This window comes from Mus caroli, unplaced genomic scaffold, assembly GCF_978045245.1.
Source record: "Mus caroli unplaced genomic scaffold, Mus_caroli_1 scaffold_11, whole genome shotgun sequence".
Lineage (NCBI taxonomy): Eukaryota > Metazoa > Chordata > Mammalia > Rodentia > Muridae > Mus > Mus caroli.
In genome coordinates, this window is record NW_028227266.1 from 102,871,713 (window position 1) to 102,891,047 (window position 19,335).

The 19,335-nt window shown below is 42.5% G+C and overlaps 1 protein-coding gene across 1 annotated transcript in view; it reads left to right on the forward strand.

The window, feature by feature from the left end:
• The first annotated feature begins 65 nt into the window (after nucleotides 1-65).
• Acad11 (acyl-CoA dehydrogenase family member 11) overlaps nucleotides 66-19,335 on the forward strand; it is a 58,474-nt gene continuing 39,204 nt past the window's right edge. Inside the window, exons 1-9 of the mRNA XM_021171802.3 lie at nucleotides 66-281; nucleotides 6,446-6,545; nucleotides 8,476-8,601; nucleotides 8,998-9,159; nucleotides 11,230-11,394; nucleotides 13,834-13,975; nucleotides 14,300-14,421; nucleotides 15,392-15,498; nucleotides 16,816-16,942. Of these exons, the coding sequence (XP_021027461.1) occupies nucleotides 139-281; nucleotides 6,446-6,545; nucleotides 8,476-8,601; nucleotides 8,998-9,159; nucleotides 11,230-11,394; nucleotides 13,834-13,975; nucleotides 14,300-14,421; nucleotides 15,392-15,498; nucleotides 16,816-16,942 (1,194 nt within the window). The 5' untranslated portion in view covers nucleotides 66-138. The remainder of the gene's footprint in view (nucleotides 282-6,445; nucleotides 6,546-8,475; nucleotides 8,602-8,997; nucleotides 9,160-11,229; nucleotides 11,395-13,833; nucleotides 13,976-14,299; nucleotides 14,422-15,391; nucleotides 15,499-16,815; nucleotides 16,943-19,335) is intronic.

The window sequence follows — 19,335 nt, forward strand, 5'->3', positions numbered from 1 at the left end:
TAGCAGCAACACTACCCAGAGTCCCGGTGATTGGCTTCTCCTAAGCCCCGCCCGGCCACGCCCCCAAGTTTTGGTCTCCTTTCTGCCTTGGCGCAACCTCCGCAGTCTGTGGATTCCTCGGTGACAGCAGTGGCGGTTATGGAGATGGATGTCACCAGTGACACCGTGGAAGTGCTACCCCAGCACAAGTTCGACCTCAGGTCCCTGGAGGCCTACCTGAATCAGCACTTGCCGGGCTTTGGGTCAGATCCCCGGGCTGTGCTGACTGTTACTCAATACAGGTATCAACCATAGCCTTTGCCTCCTGGGAACATGTCTGTGCTTGGTGCTTCGCTTCCTTTGGCCCCGGGTGGGTGTCTCATTTGCCCGTTCGGTATTTCTTTCCCTGCAAGGACGCTTCCTGCATAATTTGTACTCGAATCCCAGGCTAGTCTGAATTAGAGGGCAGGAGCAGAGGTGCAGTATCCATTATGCAGTGCAGTCTTGTTAAGGACTAAAATTATGTGTCTAATTCACCGAGAGTGATGCGGCTGAACACTATTGAATACCTAATAGATACATTCTGTGACTTTCTGTGCTACAATCTAAAGATCAGTTTCTGAGGGGCTGGTGCCATTTTGTTTAAATTGACCTTAGTCACCTGAGGCTAGGTTAATAATACCAGCTAAAATATACCAATTCGATTCCAGACATTCCACTTCACTGTTTTTAGCACCACTTAAGGCCTAAGTTCTTGGAGCAAGGGAATTAAACTGGAGGAGGTGACTTCAAGAATACCTTTCCCCACTGACAAGTGAATCTGGTTTTAGTCTGCTGTTTTACAATAGAGAGTTTCTTTTTTTTTACTTTGATACAGATCCAGGATAAAACCATTTCATATGGTTTCAGTAAACTGTGCCTGGCCTTTCTATCTGGGGATTTAACTGTAACATAAATTCAGAGATCAAAGTTCCTTTCTTGTAATATTTGCCTGTACCCATTAGTCTTGATAAAGAAATGAAGTGCCGGGTGGTGGTGGCGCATGCCTTTAATCCCAGCACTTGGGAGGCAGAGGCAGGTGGATTTCTGAGTTCGAGGCCAGCCTGGTCTACAAAGTGAGTTCCAGGACAGCCAGGGCTATACAGAGAAACCCTGTCTCGAAAAACCAAAAAACAAAAAAAAAAAAAAACAAAGAAATGAAGTGATTTAGGTGAAAGGGCTTAAGCATTGAAATATCTGTGGAAAGGTGGAATAAGTAATAGTTGACACTCCTAAACTTAATGCTTTGTGTTGTAAACAGACTGAAGCAGATCAAAGTTCAAATTTCAGTGATTAGTTCACTCTGTGGAATTTGGTCAGCTTATTGTCCTGCTTCCAGATAAAGGTTATATATGTTCACATTACTGTGGTCCTGTGCCAGTCTGGGCTATGTAGCAATCCTTGGTCTCAAACACTATTTTTTCCAGAAATGTTATATAAGCTTGATTTAACATAGATGCACATATTCAACAGAGAAAAACACATTCATTTTCAGGACATATGAAAAATTATAAAAATAAAAGTAGATAGAGAGAGAAAGAAAGAGAGAGAGTAAGGCCACAAAAATCTCAAAAGAATCTTTCAAAAGTTTAGACCAGTTCTATGGCTTATCAGGTAAAGGCACCTGCTGCGGCGGAGCCTGACAACCTGAGACAACCCCCTGGAAACTACATTGTAGAAAGAGAGAGACAGATCCTGCATGTTGTCCTCTGACCCCCACACATGTGCCACCAAATAAATAAATATAAAGGAGGAAAACACACATTTTCACAATATAAATGTAACTTTTTAACAGGATTAAAACAGCAAAGAAATGTTATGCAGAAACGACTTGTTTTGTGTGTTGAAAAGTCCAGAGCGACATAGGTAATAGTTTGTTAAACTTAAGAGTACAAATCACTTGCATTTCTATACCTTAGCAACAGTTGAAATATGACACCCAAAAGCTCTGATAAAAACATCCCAAAACATTACCTAATAGAAGGTGTTCAAGACCTTTGTATAAAACATGAAAAAAAAAAAAAACCTCATTATCAGTTTGTCCCAACTGATCTATAGAGTCAAAGCAATGTCAATCAAAATCCTGGGTTTTTTTCTCTAATTTGAAAAAAACTGCTTCTAAATTTTATGTGAAACCAAAAGGTTAACAGAAACATTCCACAAAAAACAAACAAACAAACAAACAAAAAAACCTGAGTGGGAAATCTGAATTAAGATGACATATTAGTTAACTGTGTTAATGAGATAGAGAGTCCACAAAATACCCGGAGAACTTATTTGACAGTGCTTACACTTAGAATCAACTTGGGGGAAATTGGAAGATCCACAGGTAAACGATGACAGGAGCCTGTGGTGGGATAATTACCCCTATGAAATACTGCTTTCTGTAAGTGCCAAGAAGGCTGTGGGCCTGCCTCAGTAAGTGGAGTGCCCCCAAACATGCATGAAACTAGGGTCAGTCCCCAGGGCCATAGAAACCAGGAATAGTTTGTGATGGTATGTGTCATTTTAGCACTTGGGAGATAGAGGTAATAACATTAGAAGCTCAAAGTTGTCCTTGAACAACTTCACAAAATTGTTCTCTAATTTCCTTATGCATATGGTGGCATGCATGTTCACACATCATGTGCACACACTATATGTGTGTGTAGGTGTGTATGTGTAAATACATATATGTATTATGTGTATGCATACACACATATACACATAAATATATGCATATATATACACACATATATATACACATATATATAATCCCCAGCATTGGTTAGGATATGAGACATTAAGTCTTATTAAGGTATAGGTCTGTATAGTAACCATTTACCAACACTTGACATTATCCTGTAAAACTGAGGTCAGAAAGATATGCATGTCTCTTGCCTCAGAAATATTACTTCTTAGAGTCAAGAAAATTTCATACCAGGATATCAGGAAGTAATCTACAGAACATTCATTGTGTTGCTTGTAATAGAAAAATCTTTTTAAAGTACAGTAATATTTATTATTAGTAGAATGGAAGAATAAATTGCTCATTTGCATAATGGACTACCGTCAGTGAAAATGATTCAACCACAGATGTACATTGTAGTGAGAATTTTGGTTTCTTTAAAAAATATATAAACATTATGAGAATGTTTTTTCGTTTTAATTCCAGGTGTGATTTGGGATTTTTGGGTATATCAAAGGGTATATAAATGCTAGACCCCTGAGAGGTTATGGGGGTTGGTCACAGTTTGTTAAGTAGTCATGTACTGACAGCGAAGGTCAAACTTGCCCCCAAGAAATTCAGCACCCCGATAAGCAGGAAGTAGTCTAGTGATAACAGCCCCCCTTTCCCCTCTATCCTTCTTTCTCTCCTACCGAGTGTTAGGGGGTTGAAAGGATGGAAGATAAAAAAGAACCCACAAAGTAGCAAAGAACAGCCACAGTACACAGCACAAATAAAACCATAGATAAATAGAGAGCATGTTGCTTAAGGAGATAAACTTCAAGAAAACGATAACTGTAAAATTCAAGACCCAGAGTTCTTCACAGATCTACTAATCTCTTCAAGATAGAATATGATATTGGTTTGCTGTAGCTATTCTGTGCTTTCCAGGTTTTGAAAACATTCTCTTTTTCTCTTATACATTTGTTTTAGCTTTCAAATAGTAAGTCATTTTAGGAATACAAAATATAATTAACAATATAAGCATTATTTAGCTCAATACAACAAAATGTGTCATCTAGCCTTTGTGCCTAACACATACCCAGCAGTGGGGTTGCTCTTCTGCAGTTTCCATCTATTGAAGAAGACAGACAACAAACAAGAATGATTTCTGAATATTACTTGCAGGTTTATGTGTGCTGTGGGGTGATAGAGACTGTTGAGGACAAGGCAGGAAGGTTGTGTTAACAAGATAGCATTTAACAAAGACTGAAAGGGTTGGGGATGAGGCCATGGACGCTTTCTAGACTCGGGGACCACTGTATGGAAGGCCAGGGCTGGGAACTGCCTTGTAGGTTGAGGAATACAGACCAGAGTGGAATAAGCACTGTAAAAAGGCCAGGGGGCCCCTTTGGATTGTCAGAAGGACTTTGCCCTTTGCTTTTAGTGGAAGTAGGGAAGGTCAGAGATTTTTGAGTAGAAGAAGAAATAATTTGTCATCATTGTTTGGAACAGAAATTCTGCTTGCTGTGTTGAGAGTTCGCCAAAAGAGGGCAAAGGTAGAAACAAACCCAGTATGCTGCAGAGTACCAATGAAGTAGGGAAATAGGTGAGAGGTGATCACAGCCCGGGTAGACTTTGAAAGAGTCATTGACTAGATAGGAAGGGAAGAGATAAGTGCTGTTCTCATTTGTCTTAACTAAGCATGGGGTCATCATGAACTGAAATGGAGGTAGCCATACAGGGTGTCGTGGTTTGAGTGTGAAATGTCCCTGCAGGCCTTTGCGTTTGAACTCTTGGTCCCTAGCTTCAGTAGTTGGTGAAACTGAGGCAGGCAAATGTAGGCAAAGTTTCACCACTTGGCACTCCAAGTGCCATTTTTCTAATGATGGACATTGCACCTGGGACCCCTACCTGACTCAAGCTACATGTACCTTCCCCTCCAAATAACGCAGTAGGTTGTTCCTGCCGTGGCAGTCCCTGAATGACTGATTTTTATGCTTGCTGTGTCCATTCATGTGTGTCTCAGAACATATGGAAAGTATCCTGGAACTAGATGCTAAAGGCCCAGCCAGTCAGGACTAGTTTGGAGGGTATACACAGAAAGACAGATTGTGTCTTCTGAGTGAACTTTTAGGGAAACTGGTGTTTGCCAACTTATGCCTATACTTGATTGGGCATGCTTATGAGTAAAATCCCTATGGAAAAGTACATTCACCGTAAAAACTAATGTAGCCCAAGGCTATCAAAGCAGAGAACCATTCTCAGTATGCCCTTAGCAACCAACCCTCCTCCTGCTGGACCCACAAAAGAAAGCCCCAAACAGTAAGCGCTGCTTTGGCGTACCCTTGCTCAAGCAGCCCACTGAGTCCTTGAATGAGACCCTACATCAGCTCTTTCTATAAAACTTCTCGCTGTCTTGACACTGATGTGGACTTCTTAAAGATACCCCAAACCTGGAATACCCAGACCACTGACAACAACCTTTGTGACATGTAACCTAGCTCGCAGAAGTGGGCTGCAGGGGCCAGGCCTTGAAGGTCATATGTCCTTCAGTTCAGATTCCAGCCGGGATGCTGCTTCCTGACTTGCCAAGAGGTTAGAAGCACTTACTGCAATCTCCTGCCACCACAGACTGAGCCACTGTGCCATGCTCTCCCATGAGATAGACCATAAACCCTGAAACTCAGCGCGAAATAAAAGGTGTTTTTCTGTCTCCCATAAATTACTTCTGGCAGTCATTTTCTTGTAGTGATAAGAAATGCTACTAATATTTTAAAATATATATATATAAATTCTGTTTTGTGAAGTTTCAGGATGGTTTCTAGACAGTTGAGTGAATGTGTTAGAGTAACCACCTGGGTATAGATTCGGGGCAGAGAAATGGTCTAGACAGGTCTGAAAGCAATTGACAGAGAAGGTGTTGGAAGCTACAAGACAGAACGGCTTACCTAGAAAAAGAATCTAGGGGGTGGGGGCTGGAGAGATGGCTCAGTGGTTAGGAGTACCAACTGCTCTTCCAGAGGTCCTGAGTTCCATTCCCAGCAACTACATGATGGCTCACAACCATCTGTAATGGGATCCGATGCCCTCTTCTGGCATGCAGATGTACATGCAGATAAGAGCCTCATATACATATATATGTGTGTGTGTGTGTGTATATATATATATATATATGTATATATGTATGTATATATGTGTGTGTGTGTGTATAATATGTAAAATCTTTGAAAGGAAGGAAGAAAGGGAGAATAGGAAAGGGAGGAAAAGGAAAGGAAATAAGAGAAAAGAAAAGAGAAGAAAAGAAAAGAGGATCTAAATAAAATGGTGGTTTAGCAATCCAGCCACAGCAGCCCAGTGTTAAGAAGTTGAAGCGTTACAAGGAAGCTACAAAGAAGTTTGAAAAGGAGTGGCCAGAGGTTTGTGCCAGCGGTCGGAATGAAAGCCTCCTGGGCTATGAGGAAGAGACTTGCAGAAAAGGCTTCAGGAATAACTAGACGTTTATATGCAGTTAGAAGTGCTTAAGAAATTATGCAAGAGAAGACTGTAGAACAAAGAACCCAAGGAAACAAGAATGATCGGAAATCCAATCCACAGGAGACGGGATTGTCTGAGCTTCGAGTGGCAGCCTGCCCGAGCTACTGGCTGGTCCCTGTGGTCAGCCCAGTGTTGAGATGTTTATTTTGGATTCCTGTGTTTTCTGAGATTTCAGTAGGATTTCAGGAAAGAGACATGTTTATAATTGACCTGTGAAATCTTTTTTTTTTTTTCTTTTCCTAGATCAGGACAGTCAAACCCAACCTTTTTTCTCCAGAAAGGATCTCAAGCCTATGTTCTCAGGAAGAAACCACCCGGCTCTCTTCTTCCCAAAGCACACAAGGTATGACACAGAAATGCAGCTAACCGCCTCTGAAAAACACAAGAGCAATCTAATCTGCATTTGAAGGCCTCCTCACACAGTTACTGACTAATGCAAGCATGGTTCACTTTGAATTACAAATTCACTTGGATTGCACGTCCTTTTGTTTTAAAAAGGATCTGCAGTTGAAGACCAAAGATGTGCTTAAACTCCCATCCCAATGAGCTTCCTTGTTGCCTGTCTGCATGCCAAAAGCATTGTCTATAATGATGCTCTTTACTTGATGAGTTAGTTTAATGTATTTACCTTGGGCATCTTATAATCATTCAGGGGTTAAAAAAAAAAACAAAGACCTGAGTGTCATTGTACAGTAGGCTTTAAGGCTTAGAATCATCAGGGAAAATTAAAGAAGATGTCTGTAACGAATTAAATTTTCTAATTATTCTGAGTTGTTCACTACCCAATAAATACATAAACCAAGTTATTGTGCCATACCTCATGAATACATACAAACATGATTTACCAGTCAATTTTTAAACTAAATTTTCCTGGCTGCAAAAACAGGAATTATCTCAAGAGAGCAGGAAGGGACATAAGTCCAAGTCCTGCAAATGAACTAAGTACTCTCTGCATACAGGGGTGATACTGGCATCATGGGCTTTGTAGTCATTCACCAGGAAAGAACACTGTGGGTGGGTTTGATGTCATAGTAACAGGGGAACACAGATGCTCATTTTCTTGGCTCCATCATACTCCTGACAACATGAAGTAACTTAGATGCTTACAAAAAAAGAAGTTGGGTAACTTTTGTTAATGTCAACATGGCATGACTGAAAGCATGACCCCCACCCTGCCTAGAAATGTCTACCTCAGAAGCAGTCCTCTTTGAGTCTCCTCCTGACTATGTCCCACTTGAACACTGCAGAACACATTGTGCTCTCAGCCTAAGTCCAGCTCCATGGATGTGGAGCACCTTGTCTGAACTTCCTTGGCTTTCCCCAAGGCTGTGTTTTAAAAAGGAGCGTCCCTGCTTTGCTGTTGTCCCTAATCCTTTTGTCCCTCCCTCCCCCGACACACACACACACACACACACACACACTCCCTGCCATCCGCTCTCAGTTACTGCCACATCTCTTTCAATAGCCCTCAGTGCTATGCACGGTTCCCACTTTGGGTTAATTTCTTCCCTGGTCCATGACTGCATTACTCTTTGAACTCAAGCTGAGCAACATGTTTCTCCCTCCCTGGAACTGGTCAGTCACCTCTGCCCCAGTGTGGCAGGCACTTTCCACATGCACAAATCATCCTTGCTCACCCATATTACATCTCTGCTGTAAGCCACAGCCTTGGGACCTTTCTGGGTCTGCACGTGTCCCACCCAAGGATGTAAGGTTTCCTCTTCTCTTTCTTGAGCCCCAGCTTTAAGATCAACTTCTGGGCACCTGGTTCCCTTCAGTTATCTGGGTTCCCAAAACAGACCATGTACCTACAAGGGTCTTCATGCTCCTTCCTTGTAAGTTTGCTGCTCTCTTGATGATCAAAAGGAATAGGTGATTTCCCCTTCCCACAACCACTGCCTGCCTTCCCCAGCTCCTGTATCTGACTGGAGGAACTCAATCCTAAGCCTCCTGAGAACTACGAAGGGAGAGGTGACGCCAACAAGCAGGGAACTTCTGAGAACACAGAAATGCCCTTTAACAAAAACCTGTGAAATAGAGCCAGACAGTTGCCTCATGCAAATGCCTATCCTTTTACCCCAGTTAAATAAATGATCATGCTTTAGAGATGGCCTACTCTGTAATTGTAATGGCTGAACAAGCTCCTGTTAAGGGAATCTTACTGTCAGCTCTGGGTTACATATTGACACATGTTGTAGCCAATAGCCTTAGTTAAGGTTAGCCCACATGTAGTTATTAAATTTCTGTTTCTGGATTTTAATAATCCTATTTAGATTGACAGAGAATTCAAGATCCAGAAAGCCTTGTTTTCCATTGGGTTTCCTGTTGCCAAACCCCTGCTATACTGCAGCGATGCTTCGGTCATCGGCACGGAATTTTATGTAATGGAACATGTGCAGGTAAGGTAACAATCTTACTTGGTTGGTGCTTGTATATTGCTAACTCGTTCTTAAATACCCCTCTAGGTGGCAGTAAAGAGCTACCAACAATTGTAGCCAAACAGGGAGATGGGGATGTGTGTGTGTGTGTGTGTTGTTATTGGGGGGAGGCACCCTTCCACATAGAAAGAACAAACCATTAAGAGCAAATTCAAATTGTTTTTAATTTGAAGATGTGGGTTACAAGCAGTTTAAAACCTTCAGGTTTAAACTGCTTCTAGCATGTCCTTGAATTTTTGCCTTTGGTATGTATCCACATACACATTTCACAGACAAGCCTACGCCTAACATGCTCTGTAGTTTGCTGAGTTTGTCTGTCAGCTATTTAAAAACTGGCCATTGTGATCACTTTGATAGGGTCGGATATTTCGTGATTTTTCCATTCCTGGAGTTAGCTCAGCAGAACGTGCTGCTATATATGTGTCTGTGGCAGAAACCCTGGCATGGCTACATTCTCTGGATGTACGCTCGCTGAAGCTGGACAAATACGGTACTGGAGTCGGGTACTGCAAAAGGCAGGTAAGCCGTCTGCGTCAGAATGTACTGCATGGTCTCGGAAATAACGTACTATGAATGACTAGTGAAAGCAAGCCATGTTTGTTATGTGGCTGTCTGAAATTTTGCCACTTAACATCTTCTTTGGTAATGTATTCAGATATCTTTTTAGCATGAAATAATGCTGGTGTGTGTGTGTGTGTGTGTGTGTGTGTGTGTGTGTATTTTGAGTGGATAAACCTGTGTCTGCAGGTACACAAGTATGGCACATGGGTGTGGAATGAAGGCCAGGAATTAGCCTCAGCTTTCATATTCAGGAGCCATTCACCTCATTTTTTAGGCAAGGCACCTCATTGGCCTGAAGCATTCTGATTAGGCAGTCTGACTGGCCAGTGAGCTTGAGGCTCTTCCTGTCTCTACTCCTCAGTATTAGATCTCCAGGCATATACCACCATGCCTAGCTGGCTTTCTTTGTCTTCTTGTCTTCCATCCTTCCTTATTTTCTCTTTGTCTGGGTTCTGAGGACCATGCTTAGGTCCCCATGCTTGCCTAGCAAGCCCTTTACTGACTGAGCCATCTCCTCTCCCACTAACTTTATTTTTTAGATAACTTTTGTTTAGTAAAAGCTTCCATTTCTGCTTTTCACTTGGTTTACCAGTAGATTTTTCTTCTCAGTGTTCCCTTTCTAGGTTGTGCTAGCAAAAATCTATTAAGCTTTTTATCAATTTAATGCTTTCAAGATACTTTTTTAAATATCAAGAAATCAGAAATAGGTTCCTGCCCTAAAGAAGCTTGTGGCTGTTTTTAAGATGCTCATTCACGAGTCTCATATACATGAAGCTGGGGAATGGTCTATTTCCCTGAGTTTACTACCTATTAGTGAATTGTTCAGTGCTTATTGCAAGAGCTGTATGTCCAGGGCACAGGCATGCATGCCTGTGCTTGGATGTGGAAAGGGACTGATATAGAGAATTGATAATGAGATGGTGACCCTTGCAACCAAATGCAAGTAAGACTAGGCACTCATGGGCTGCATTCTATTATAAGTAGGCCCTTTGAGAGTGGGTGGGAAGATATGAGAGAGTAGAGTATTCGATGTGTGCTATTGAGTGCTGAGTGAGCTGTAGACTACATCATTTAAAAATCTCTGCAGAGCTCACAGGACGTAGGTATTAACCTCATTCTGCAGATGAGGAATATGAAGGTTATACTGACCCGGTAATACACAGGTAAGTTCCTAGACATTATATAAATCCCAGCCAGGGAGACCTGTGTAGGGGGATTTTGTTTGCTTCTAATTCTAAGAGCAATATAAAGTCTGCTTTACTCTTAATGGTATCTTTAAAATACTCTGTGGGTGAGGGAAAGGATGTTAAGTGAAAAAAGCTCTTTCTAGCTTTCATTGCCCCCTTTTCAGGGAGAAATTGTCTGCTTGTGGTGTGTGTACGTGTGTGTGTGTGTGTGTGTGAGAGAGAGAGAGAGAGAGAGAGAGAGAGAGAGAGAGAACAATGAGAGAGAGGGGTGAGAAACTACATGTGGTGTGTATACGTGTGTATGAGGGGTTGTTTGTATGCATTCTGTCTTCCATGGAGTACTTACTGAGTGAAGACCATTCTTTTTGTTTGTTTGGTTGGGGTTTTTTTTAGTTTTTTTGGGGGGGGTGTTTGTTTGTTGTTTTGTTTTGTTCTTGGTTTTTCAAGACAGGGTTTCTCTGTATAGCCCTGGCTGTCCTGGAACTCACTCTGTAGACCAGGCTGGCCTCGAACTCAGAAATCCACCTGCCTCTGCCTCCCAAGTGCTGGGATTAAAGGCGTGCACCACCACGCCCGGCTGAGTGAGGACCATTCTTGACACCTATGCCAGCGTTTTTACTTCTTGTCCAATAGAAACCTACATAGGTAAAATGGCACAACCTGGAACAGAAACCTGAATGTTTGGGGTTTTTGGCTGATAGGAGTGTTTCAGGCTGCTGGGAGTTTTATGTGAGCACTGTTTTGTTAAGCATTCTGGAGTAAGGTGGACTTGGGCACAGGTGAAATGGTCTTAGAGTCACGGACTACGGAACGTTCTGTCTGTACCGCTGTCCCTTCCCAGGTGTCCACCTGGACGAAGCAGTACCAGGCCTCAGCCCATCAGAGCATCCCTGCCATGGACCAGCTCTCCACGTGGCTGATGAAGAACTTGCCAGATAGTGACAGTGAGGAGTGCCTGGTCCACGGAGACTTCAAGCTGGACAACATAGTTTTCCACCCCAAAGAGGTACTGCAAGTTGTGTGTGTGTGTGTGTGTGTGTGTGTGTGTGTGACACACACTGTCTAGGTCTGACCTGAGGCTCCAGAAGCAGACAGATGCCCCCCACCTCCCCCAGTGTCCTGAAGGAGCCCAGATCATTCTGTTCTTCCCCACAGCTCAGTCTGTCTCCCACTTAAAGCTTCTGGAGATGAGTCCTACAGAGTTTATGGCACCGGACTCTGCCTTTGGGGCTGGTCCCAATCTTAAACAGTAACATAGTCATCACTTAAGCAGGACTTGGAGGTTGCTGTGTGTCTCTCTTGTTGAAGAAGACTTCAATCTACTACTTTAAATGTCAGCTTCAGGCTGCAGAGATGGCTCAGGGGGTAAGAGCACTGACTGTTCTTCCAGAAGTCCTGAGTTCAGTTCCCAGAAACTACATGGTGGCTCACAACCACCTGTAATGGGTTCTGATGCCGTCTTCTGGTGTGCATAAGAGAACGACAGTGTACCCATGTACATAAAATAAATAAATGAACCTTTAAAGAAAGAGCCAGCTTCATGGAATAACATGGCTGGCAGAATTCATGTCAACAAGCATTCAGTTGTGAGCAACTCTGTTGCTCAGAAACATTTCTCCTAACAAGCATAAACCAGAGATGGAGAGAAGAGATGACTGACAAACAGCAAGAGAGCAATCGTTATGTGCCAGCATAACACCCAAACGACCTGTACAACTAGGCATAGAAGGAATGACCCCGACTGGACTAACGTGAACAGGGTGGAGAGATGATGGCTCAGCAGTTAACAGCACTGGCTGCTCTCCAGCACCCGAGAATCCAGTGCCCCCTTCTGGCTTCTTCAGGCAGTGCATGTGTGTGATACGCTTATATGCAGGCAAAGCGCACATACACATAAATGAAATTACATTTAAAAGTATGGAAAGGTAATATAGAGAGGTGCTGAGAGCCTCTCCTCTGCATCCCTTGACATAGGTCTGACCGGGCCGGTACACGGCAGATGCCCACCGTACTCCAGTCTCCCTCCTTGCCTTTCCTGTCTGCTTCCTTCCTCTGCTTGCATCTCACCTTCTGTGAGTGCCTGCCCAGCCCTGCATCTGGCAGCCCTTTCTACCTCCTTTGAGTTTTCACAGATTTGACTTCCCCTTCTTCGGGCTCCATGATTCCTGCATGACTTTGTGTGACTTTTTACCCTGCAGGTACAATGACCACAATCTGTTATTTCAAAAACTGTCTCCTTTAGTATTTATTTAATTAAAATATTTAGATTGGAGGCATGTATGTGAGTTGGAACGTTTCCTGAGTATAGGACATTTAGTTTTTAAACCTTGAACTTAGGTTTTCAATTTTTTGCAGCATACTATCATGTGAGTATAACTTCATATCTTAATCAAATAAGACCTTTCTCCCAGTGCCTGTGGACTGAACCTAGAGCCTGGCAAGCAGTTGACCAGTGACCCATGTTTCCCAGCCCTCTCCTTACCTGTGACCCAGGCTCTGTTCTGAATCTAGATCTGTGTGACTCAGAGTCTACAATAACCAATAACTCTACAATACTATGTCTAAGTTTTCCAAAGAATCAAGGAAGTGAAAAACAAAGGTGCATGGAGGCTTGGAGTACCCTGACTCACAGTGTGAGTGTGTGTGTGTGTCTGTGTGTGTGTATATGTGTGTGTGAGTGTTTGTGTGTGTGTCTGTGTGTGTGTATATGTGTGTGTGAGTGTTTGTGCGTGCATGTGTGTGTCTCTCTGTGTGTGTATGCATGTGTGTGTCTCTCTGTGTGTGTCTGTGTGTGTGTGCATGCATTCATGCATGTGTCTGTGTGTGTATGTGTATGTCTGTGTCTCTGTGTGTCTCTCTGTGTGTAAATGTTTGTGCATGCATGTGTGTCTGTGTGTGTGTGTGTGAATATGTGTGTGTGTCTGTGTGAGTGTGTGTGTGTAGGTCAGAAGACAATGTGAAGAGATTAGCTCTCTCCCGGTTATTTTATATAACTTACTTTAAAGTATTACTGCTATAATGGTAATATATATATATATATATATATATATATATATATATATATATATATGTAGTTATTTTCATTACCAGTGCAAATACTTTCTTCTATATTAATTCTTAAAATATAAATATAATTAATCATTAGAACTTTTCTTTACCACAGTTCCTCCAGACTGAGAAGTCAGAGCTGGGTTTGCATCTGATTGTTAGCAGAGATGTCAGGGCAGAGTGCAGGAGGATTGGCAGCCAGCAGTAGCACCAGAGGCCTTGGCTCTAGACAGTTGATGCCAGTTGGTTTCTATAAATGAGTTGCACCGCCATGGGCAAAGACTACAAACTGAGGTCTGGTTGCATTTTGATGGAAATGTGGGTGAATATACTGTGCTGTCTGCTTGCTTATTAAGTTTGTTTTGAATCCAATGTGTCCGTGTACATCTTGTTGCAGTGTCGGGTTATAGCAGTGTTGGACTGGGAGCTCTCGACCTTCGGCCATCCCTTGTTGGACTTAGCCCATCTTTCCTTGTTTTACTTTTGGCCCAGGACACTGCCCATGATAAACCGAGGCTCTCACATTCCAGAGAACACAGGTACAGAAGAGCAGTCATATGCAATCCTCTTTATTATTGCCAGAGCTAAAGACATAAGTTGCCTGCAGTTTTATGAAGCTTTTGTTCCTTAAAAATGTTTCTAATTCATCTTACTGGTTTTCTGAACTTAGCATCTCACTTTTTATAATCTGTGACAATACATAATATTTTGCATATACTATTACTTGGGGAATCAATATTTAGAACAGGCTCAATACTGACTGCGTTTGCACTGCATGCCACATTGTTTCTTCTTGCTGTATTGTGTCATTCTGAAGTGTTCTCTGTGGCATTCTCACTAAGTGCTGTGTGCTGTTTTTCTAGGAATACCGTTGATGGAAGAACTGATTTCAATATACTGCCACCGCAGGGGAATTGATCCTAATCTCCCTAACTGGAATTTCTTTATGGCCCTCTCATTTTTTAAATTGGCTGGAATATCACAGGTAATTATCTGAAGCAAGTCTCACCATTTCTTTCTGATGTACTGTGAGCTCTGGCTTCCGGTTCAGGCTAATGGGTAGGCCACTCTGTTCTGCAAAGGTCCCGTCAGATATGAGTAACATGTAAATTTACAACAACAACAAAAAACTTCAGTGGGGAGAAAATTTGAGTATCACATGAGTTATGACTCTTGTACAGAGAAGGTCAGTGAGAGAAGATGTGATGGTGGCAGGAGAGTAGGGAGAAGCGCATGGTGGGAAAGACCACAGTGCGCCTGCAGGAAAAGCAAGCCAAAATCCTCTGTTGAAGACTGAAAAGTCTTCTCCCTTTGTTTAGTCTAGGGGCCACCCAGGGAATGGTGACACCTGAATTCATCCAGGGCAGGTCTTCCCAACACAGATAAATCTTTCTAGAAATGTACACATGAACACACCCAGAAGCCTGATCCCATGATGATTCCAAAGCCAATCAAACTGGGTGTGTTAGGTTGGGAGCACGGAAGTGGAGAGTTGTGAAAGAGCTGCTTGCCATTCAGGTCACACTGCTCAAAGGACAGGTTTACTCAAACTAGGAATCAAACATGATATTGAACAGGAAAAGTCATCTCATGGCCTTCCCCTTGGTGTTGGTGTCTGAGTCCATTTTGATCGCTGTGAAGAGAAACAGTGATCAGTACAGACGCTGTGACCTGCAGGTTGCCTTGTCTTGGGCAGTAGCTCATTTTCAAGTTTGGTTTGAGTCATTGGTTACACTTCTGCCTGGATGAGAGTGTCACAACTATGTGATATGACTGTGACTAACTCAGAGCCATGCAGTGTCCTCTGCAAGTGTGTTCCTGGTCTCCATGGTCTGACTGACATGTGGAGTCCGTGAATTTAGTTCCACATATGGATCACACACTGGAGAGACTAATTGGATAGCCGGGGATCGTTGTCAATGAACTTTAATTGTCCCATGTAAATTTACTTGTAGGGAGTCTATCGTAGATACCTCATGGGAAATAACTCATCCGAGGATAGCTTCTTAACTGCCAATACTGTGCAACCTCTGGCAGAAACTGGGTTGCAGCTATCAAAAAGGTAAGGGAAGCATATTCTCTGGGTAATTCAACTGGCTTGGTCTCATAAGACTGCAAAGAGTCAGGAGACAGTCTGGGTTCGTCCAGTTAAATAGTCACTGGATGTGAGAAGGTTAAAATGTTAAGAAAATGGAAATGATATCTCTGCCCAGACTAGGGCTGCTTTGCCAGTCAGGATAGTTTTCTAGTAAGTCACTATATACCTAAAAAGATATTGACTTAAAAATGAAAAAAAAATTGCCCATATTTATGATTAAGTGTATTCTTTGCCACTTTGAATGTATAACCTTTTAAATACATAGGTGAATATGGTTTCTTATATTTGTTACACATACCTATTTAAATGATATTATTACATTTATTAACTTAGCAATACTACTTTTTCTTCAACGTTTTGCAAGTGTCTTTGAAACTATGTCTGTATCAGGGCAGCATTTCTGAGGGGTCCCACATACCTTTCCAGCTGCACTTCTGCTCCTTATACAATGGATGAATACTTCTAACCCCAGCGACATGTTCTAAGCCTCACTTACCCATGCAATGATTGGTTTGGGTTTTTTTTATTATTTGTTTGTTTATTTATTTTATATATTTGAGTACACTGTAGATGTCTTCAGACACACCAAAAGAGGGCATCAGATTCCATTACAGATGGTTGTGAGCCACTGTGTCATTGCTAGGAATTGAACTCAGGACCTCTAGAAGAGCAGTCAGTGCTCTTAACCATTGAGCCATCTCTCCAGCCCCAGGATAATTGTTTTTCTATAACTCATTTCTAGACTGCTCTGTGTAAATTTTTCCAACAGAGCAAGGCTTCACTGTGTTTCTTATTAGTCTTCTATTAAAACACCCAGCAGTGCTGTCTGGAAAATGTATGAATGGTGACACCTGAATACGGGTCAGATTTGTGCATACCTTCTTGTTCTTTTGCAGTTGTGACAGCAGACAGCACTGAAGCTAGCACTGTATGAGGCCATGTGAGGCTCGTATTTTCCAAAGTAGCTCTTTAAGGATTGAAGCTTAGTGATCAGAAAAATTCTACCTTTGCTGCATACTATAAAAACAAAAATAGTCCACGAGGCTAAGGTTGTAGCTCAGCAGTAAAACAATTGCCTGGTCTTTGAAAGACTCTGAATTTGCTCCCTTGAGCTGCTGAGGGCTAAGGGATCCAAACTGAACAACAAGCCCAAGACTCCCAGATATGGTAGCTCCTCCTAAGGATATTTTGGATATCTGGGGAGACCTTGCCTTGTTTTAAGAAATATGTAATAATGACTTTGGACACCTTTGTAACCTTCTTTTTTTCTCTTTTGCCCAGAACTCTCAGGACTACATTACCACAGGCTGATGCTAAAAGCCAGCTGTTTGCACAGAGCAGGAGAGGCCAGGAAGTTCTCACTAGAGTGAAGCAGTTCATGAAGCAGCATGTCTTTCCTGCTGAGAAGGTAGTGTGTGCAAGGACTGTGGGCGAGTAGTTCTTTCCTGGCCATCAGCCTCCCCCAGTTCTCCCACTTCCCTCAGTCCCCAGCCTCACGGACATTTAGAGCTAAAACATGCCTGGAGGATTCGCACATACACCTATGGTTGCAAATGGAGGCAAAGGGACCGAGCAGTGAGGACACGAATAGATAAGAAGTCAAACATTACAGCCAGTTGCCTTTTGCTAAGGCGGTGACCTTCAGTTTTTGTTACTTTAAATATGGATGCTTTGAGAATTTGAGAACCACAGTCTCCCCCAAATAGACATGGCAGTGAACTTTGGCCTGTCATTTCAAGCCACACAAATACTACCCTTTCTTTCCCTCATCAGCTATTACTATAAGGGATCACTTTGAAGAAGGTCATGGAGTGTAGTGAGAAACATCCATCCAGGAAAGAATTATGTACTGGGTACCTTACGACAGACTGGACACCTGAATAGCTGCTGGAAATAAGAACAAGACAGATGGGGTTTACACCCCTGTGGAAAGACAGGTGACGAAGAGAAGATAATGCCATGAAGAAAAGGAAGACACACTTTTGACATTATGGAGGGCCAGGGTGTGTGCATGTGAGGCAACTGTCAAGGCTTAGTTCCAGCCCAGGCCTGGTGGCGGTTGGTGGCCTTGTGCTGAGTAGTTTGTGTGGCCTCAGTTTTCTCCTGCAACACGAGTAAGTCTCACGTACAGTAAATCTCACTGTAACTGCCTGAGATTCTGAGGGTTCCAGAGCTGGGCTAGAGTCAAATGAAGAGCTCAAAAGACAAGCTTCTCTCAGCAATGTTGAGAAGTAAGATGTGTTGATAGGGGCATTAGTGTTATTGAGTTATAGGTCTAGGTGCCGCACTGGTAAATATCTTGATATGAGCGTTTAGCATAGAGAGGGATACAGTTTCTTTAAAAATACTCAAATATTAATTCTCAAATTGTCACCTCTCCATTGATACTGAGTAGTTCTGCCCTAGCTAGTGTATGTCCAATTTTGAATTCAGAATTATACTTTTGAGTATCAAAAGGGGAATACAGAATAAGAATCAGATGAACTGATAAGGTGAGCTGGGCTCTCCATCTGGAACTCCAGATGGAGAATCTTTTAATTCAATATGATAGTCTGAATTCGCCATTACCCTTCCTCAAATAAAATGCAATTGAAGCTTTAGGACAATTAAATCTTAGGACATGGACTAAATTAGTGAGAACAGACAAGTGGTCCACCAGAAAAGCCATTGCAAAGTAGATTTGAAAGACAGAATGGATCATACAAAGAACAGACCATCATAGAAGATGTTGCATTTTCAAAGAACTTGAGAGAAAAGTGGGCTTTTTCTACAGTGGAGAAATAGGTGGTTGGGTGATACGGAGAGCAAGGGGGAGAGAGAAGTCAAGGTGCTAGAAGAACTATCCAGCTTCTTGGGCCAATCCCCTTCCACCACACACAGCAGCTGTATCCGTCCCAAGCAGAGGCTGCCGCAGCACTTGACAACAACAAAACACTTAGGTTTCATGGAAGGCAGGCTCAGAAATTGTGAGCGAGCTAGAGCAGCTCCCTGCATTGTTCCACTTTTTGTCTGCTTGGTGGAGTTCCAGATGGAGAGCCCAGCTCACCTTATCAGTTCATCTGATTCTTATGCATGCACACTCAGTCCGAGCCTGCCCACCACATGCCCGTGCCTGCAACCAGCCCAAGGTTCTAAGGACAAGCCTAGACTAGCAGAGGGAATAGAGGGGCTTTCTCTTTCATCTGTAAATGTGACACTGCAGCAGGGAAGGAAGGGGTCAGAGTGAGGTTGCAGAACCTCTGAGCCCAGTGCCACTCAGCTGTTAAAATGTGTGCAAAGAGCTCACAGTAAACATAAAAACAACCAAAACCTAGGCAGACTGTAGAAAGTGAAGGCTGTCCAAGCTTGTGTGGTAAGGACAGCCACTTGGTGTTGGCAGAGCTTTTAAGTCTATGTTCCCACATCTGATGGCATGCACTGTGTCTTCATTCAAGTACTTGTAACAACCTGTGTAATTTTATCCTGTAGATGATCAGAACAGTTCGTCCCCAGCTGCAGGACATAATTTGGAATGATTTGTAGAGAAGTAAATAGATTTTCTCAAAATAAAAGAGGGAAAACATTAAATTCTTTTCAATGTTATTACAACTGAGGTGCCAAACCAAAATGGGTGTGTCTAGAAAATCACATTGTGCCATGCACTGCAGCAGCGTCTAACATTGTGTACCTTGAGCTACTGAAATTCTTGGTGGCTTTTGTTTATATTTTTATGTATTTTCCATAACAAGAAAAAAAAATTAAGATTGGCAGGGCTATTTCTGTGAGCTTTTGGAACTCCCCAGGTAGCCTAAAATGAACACA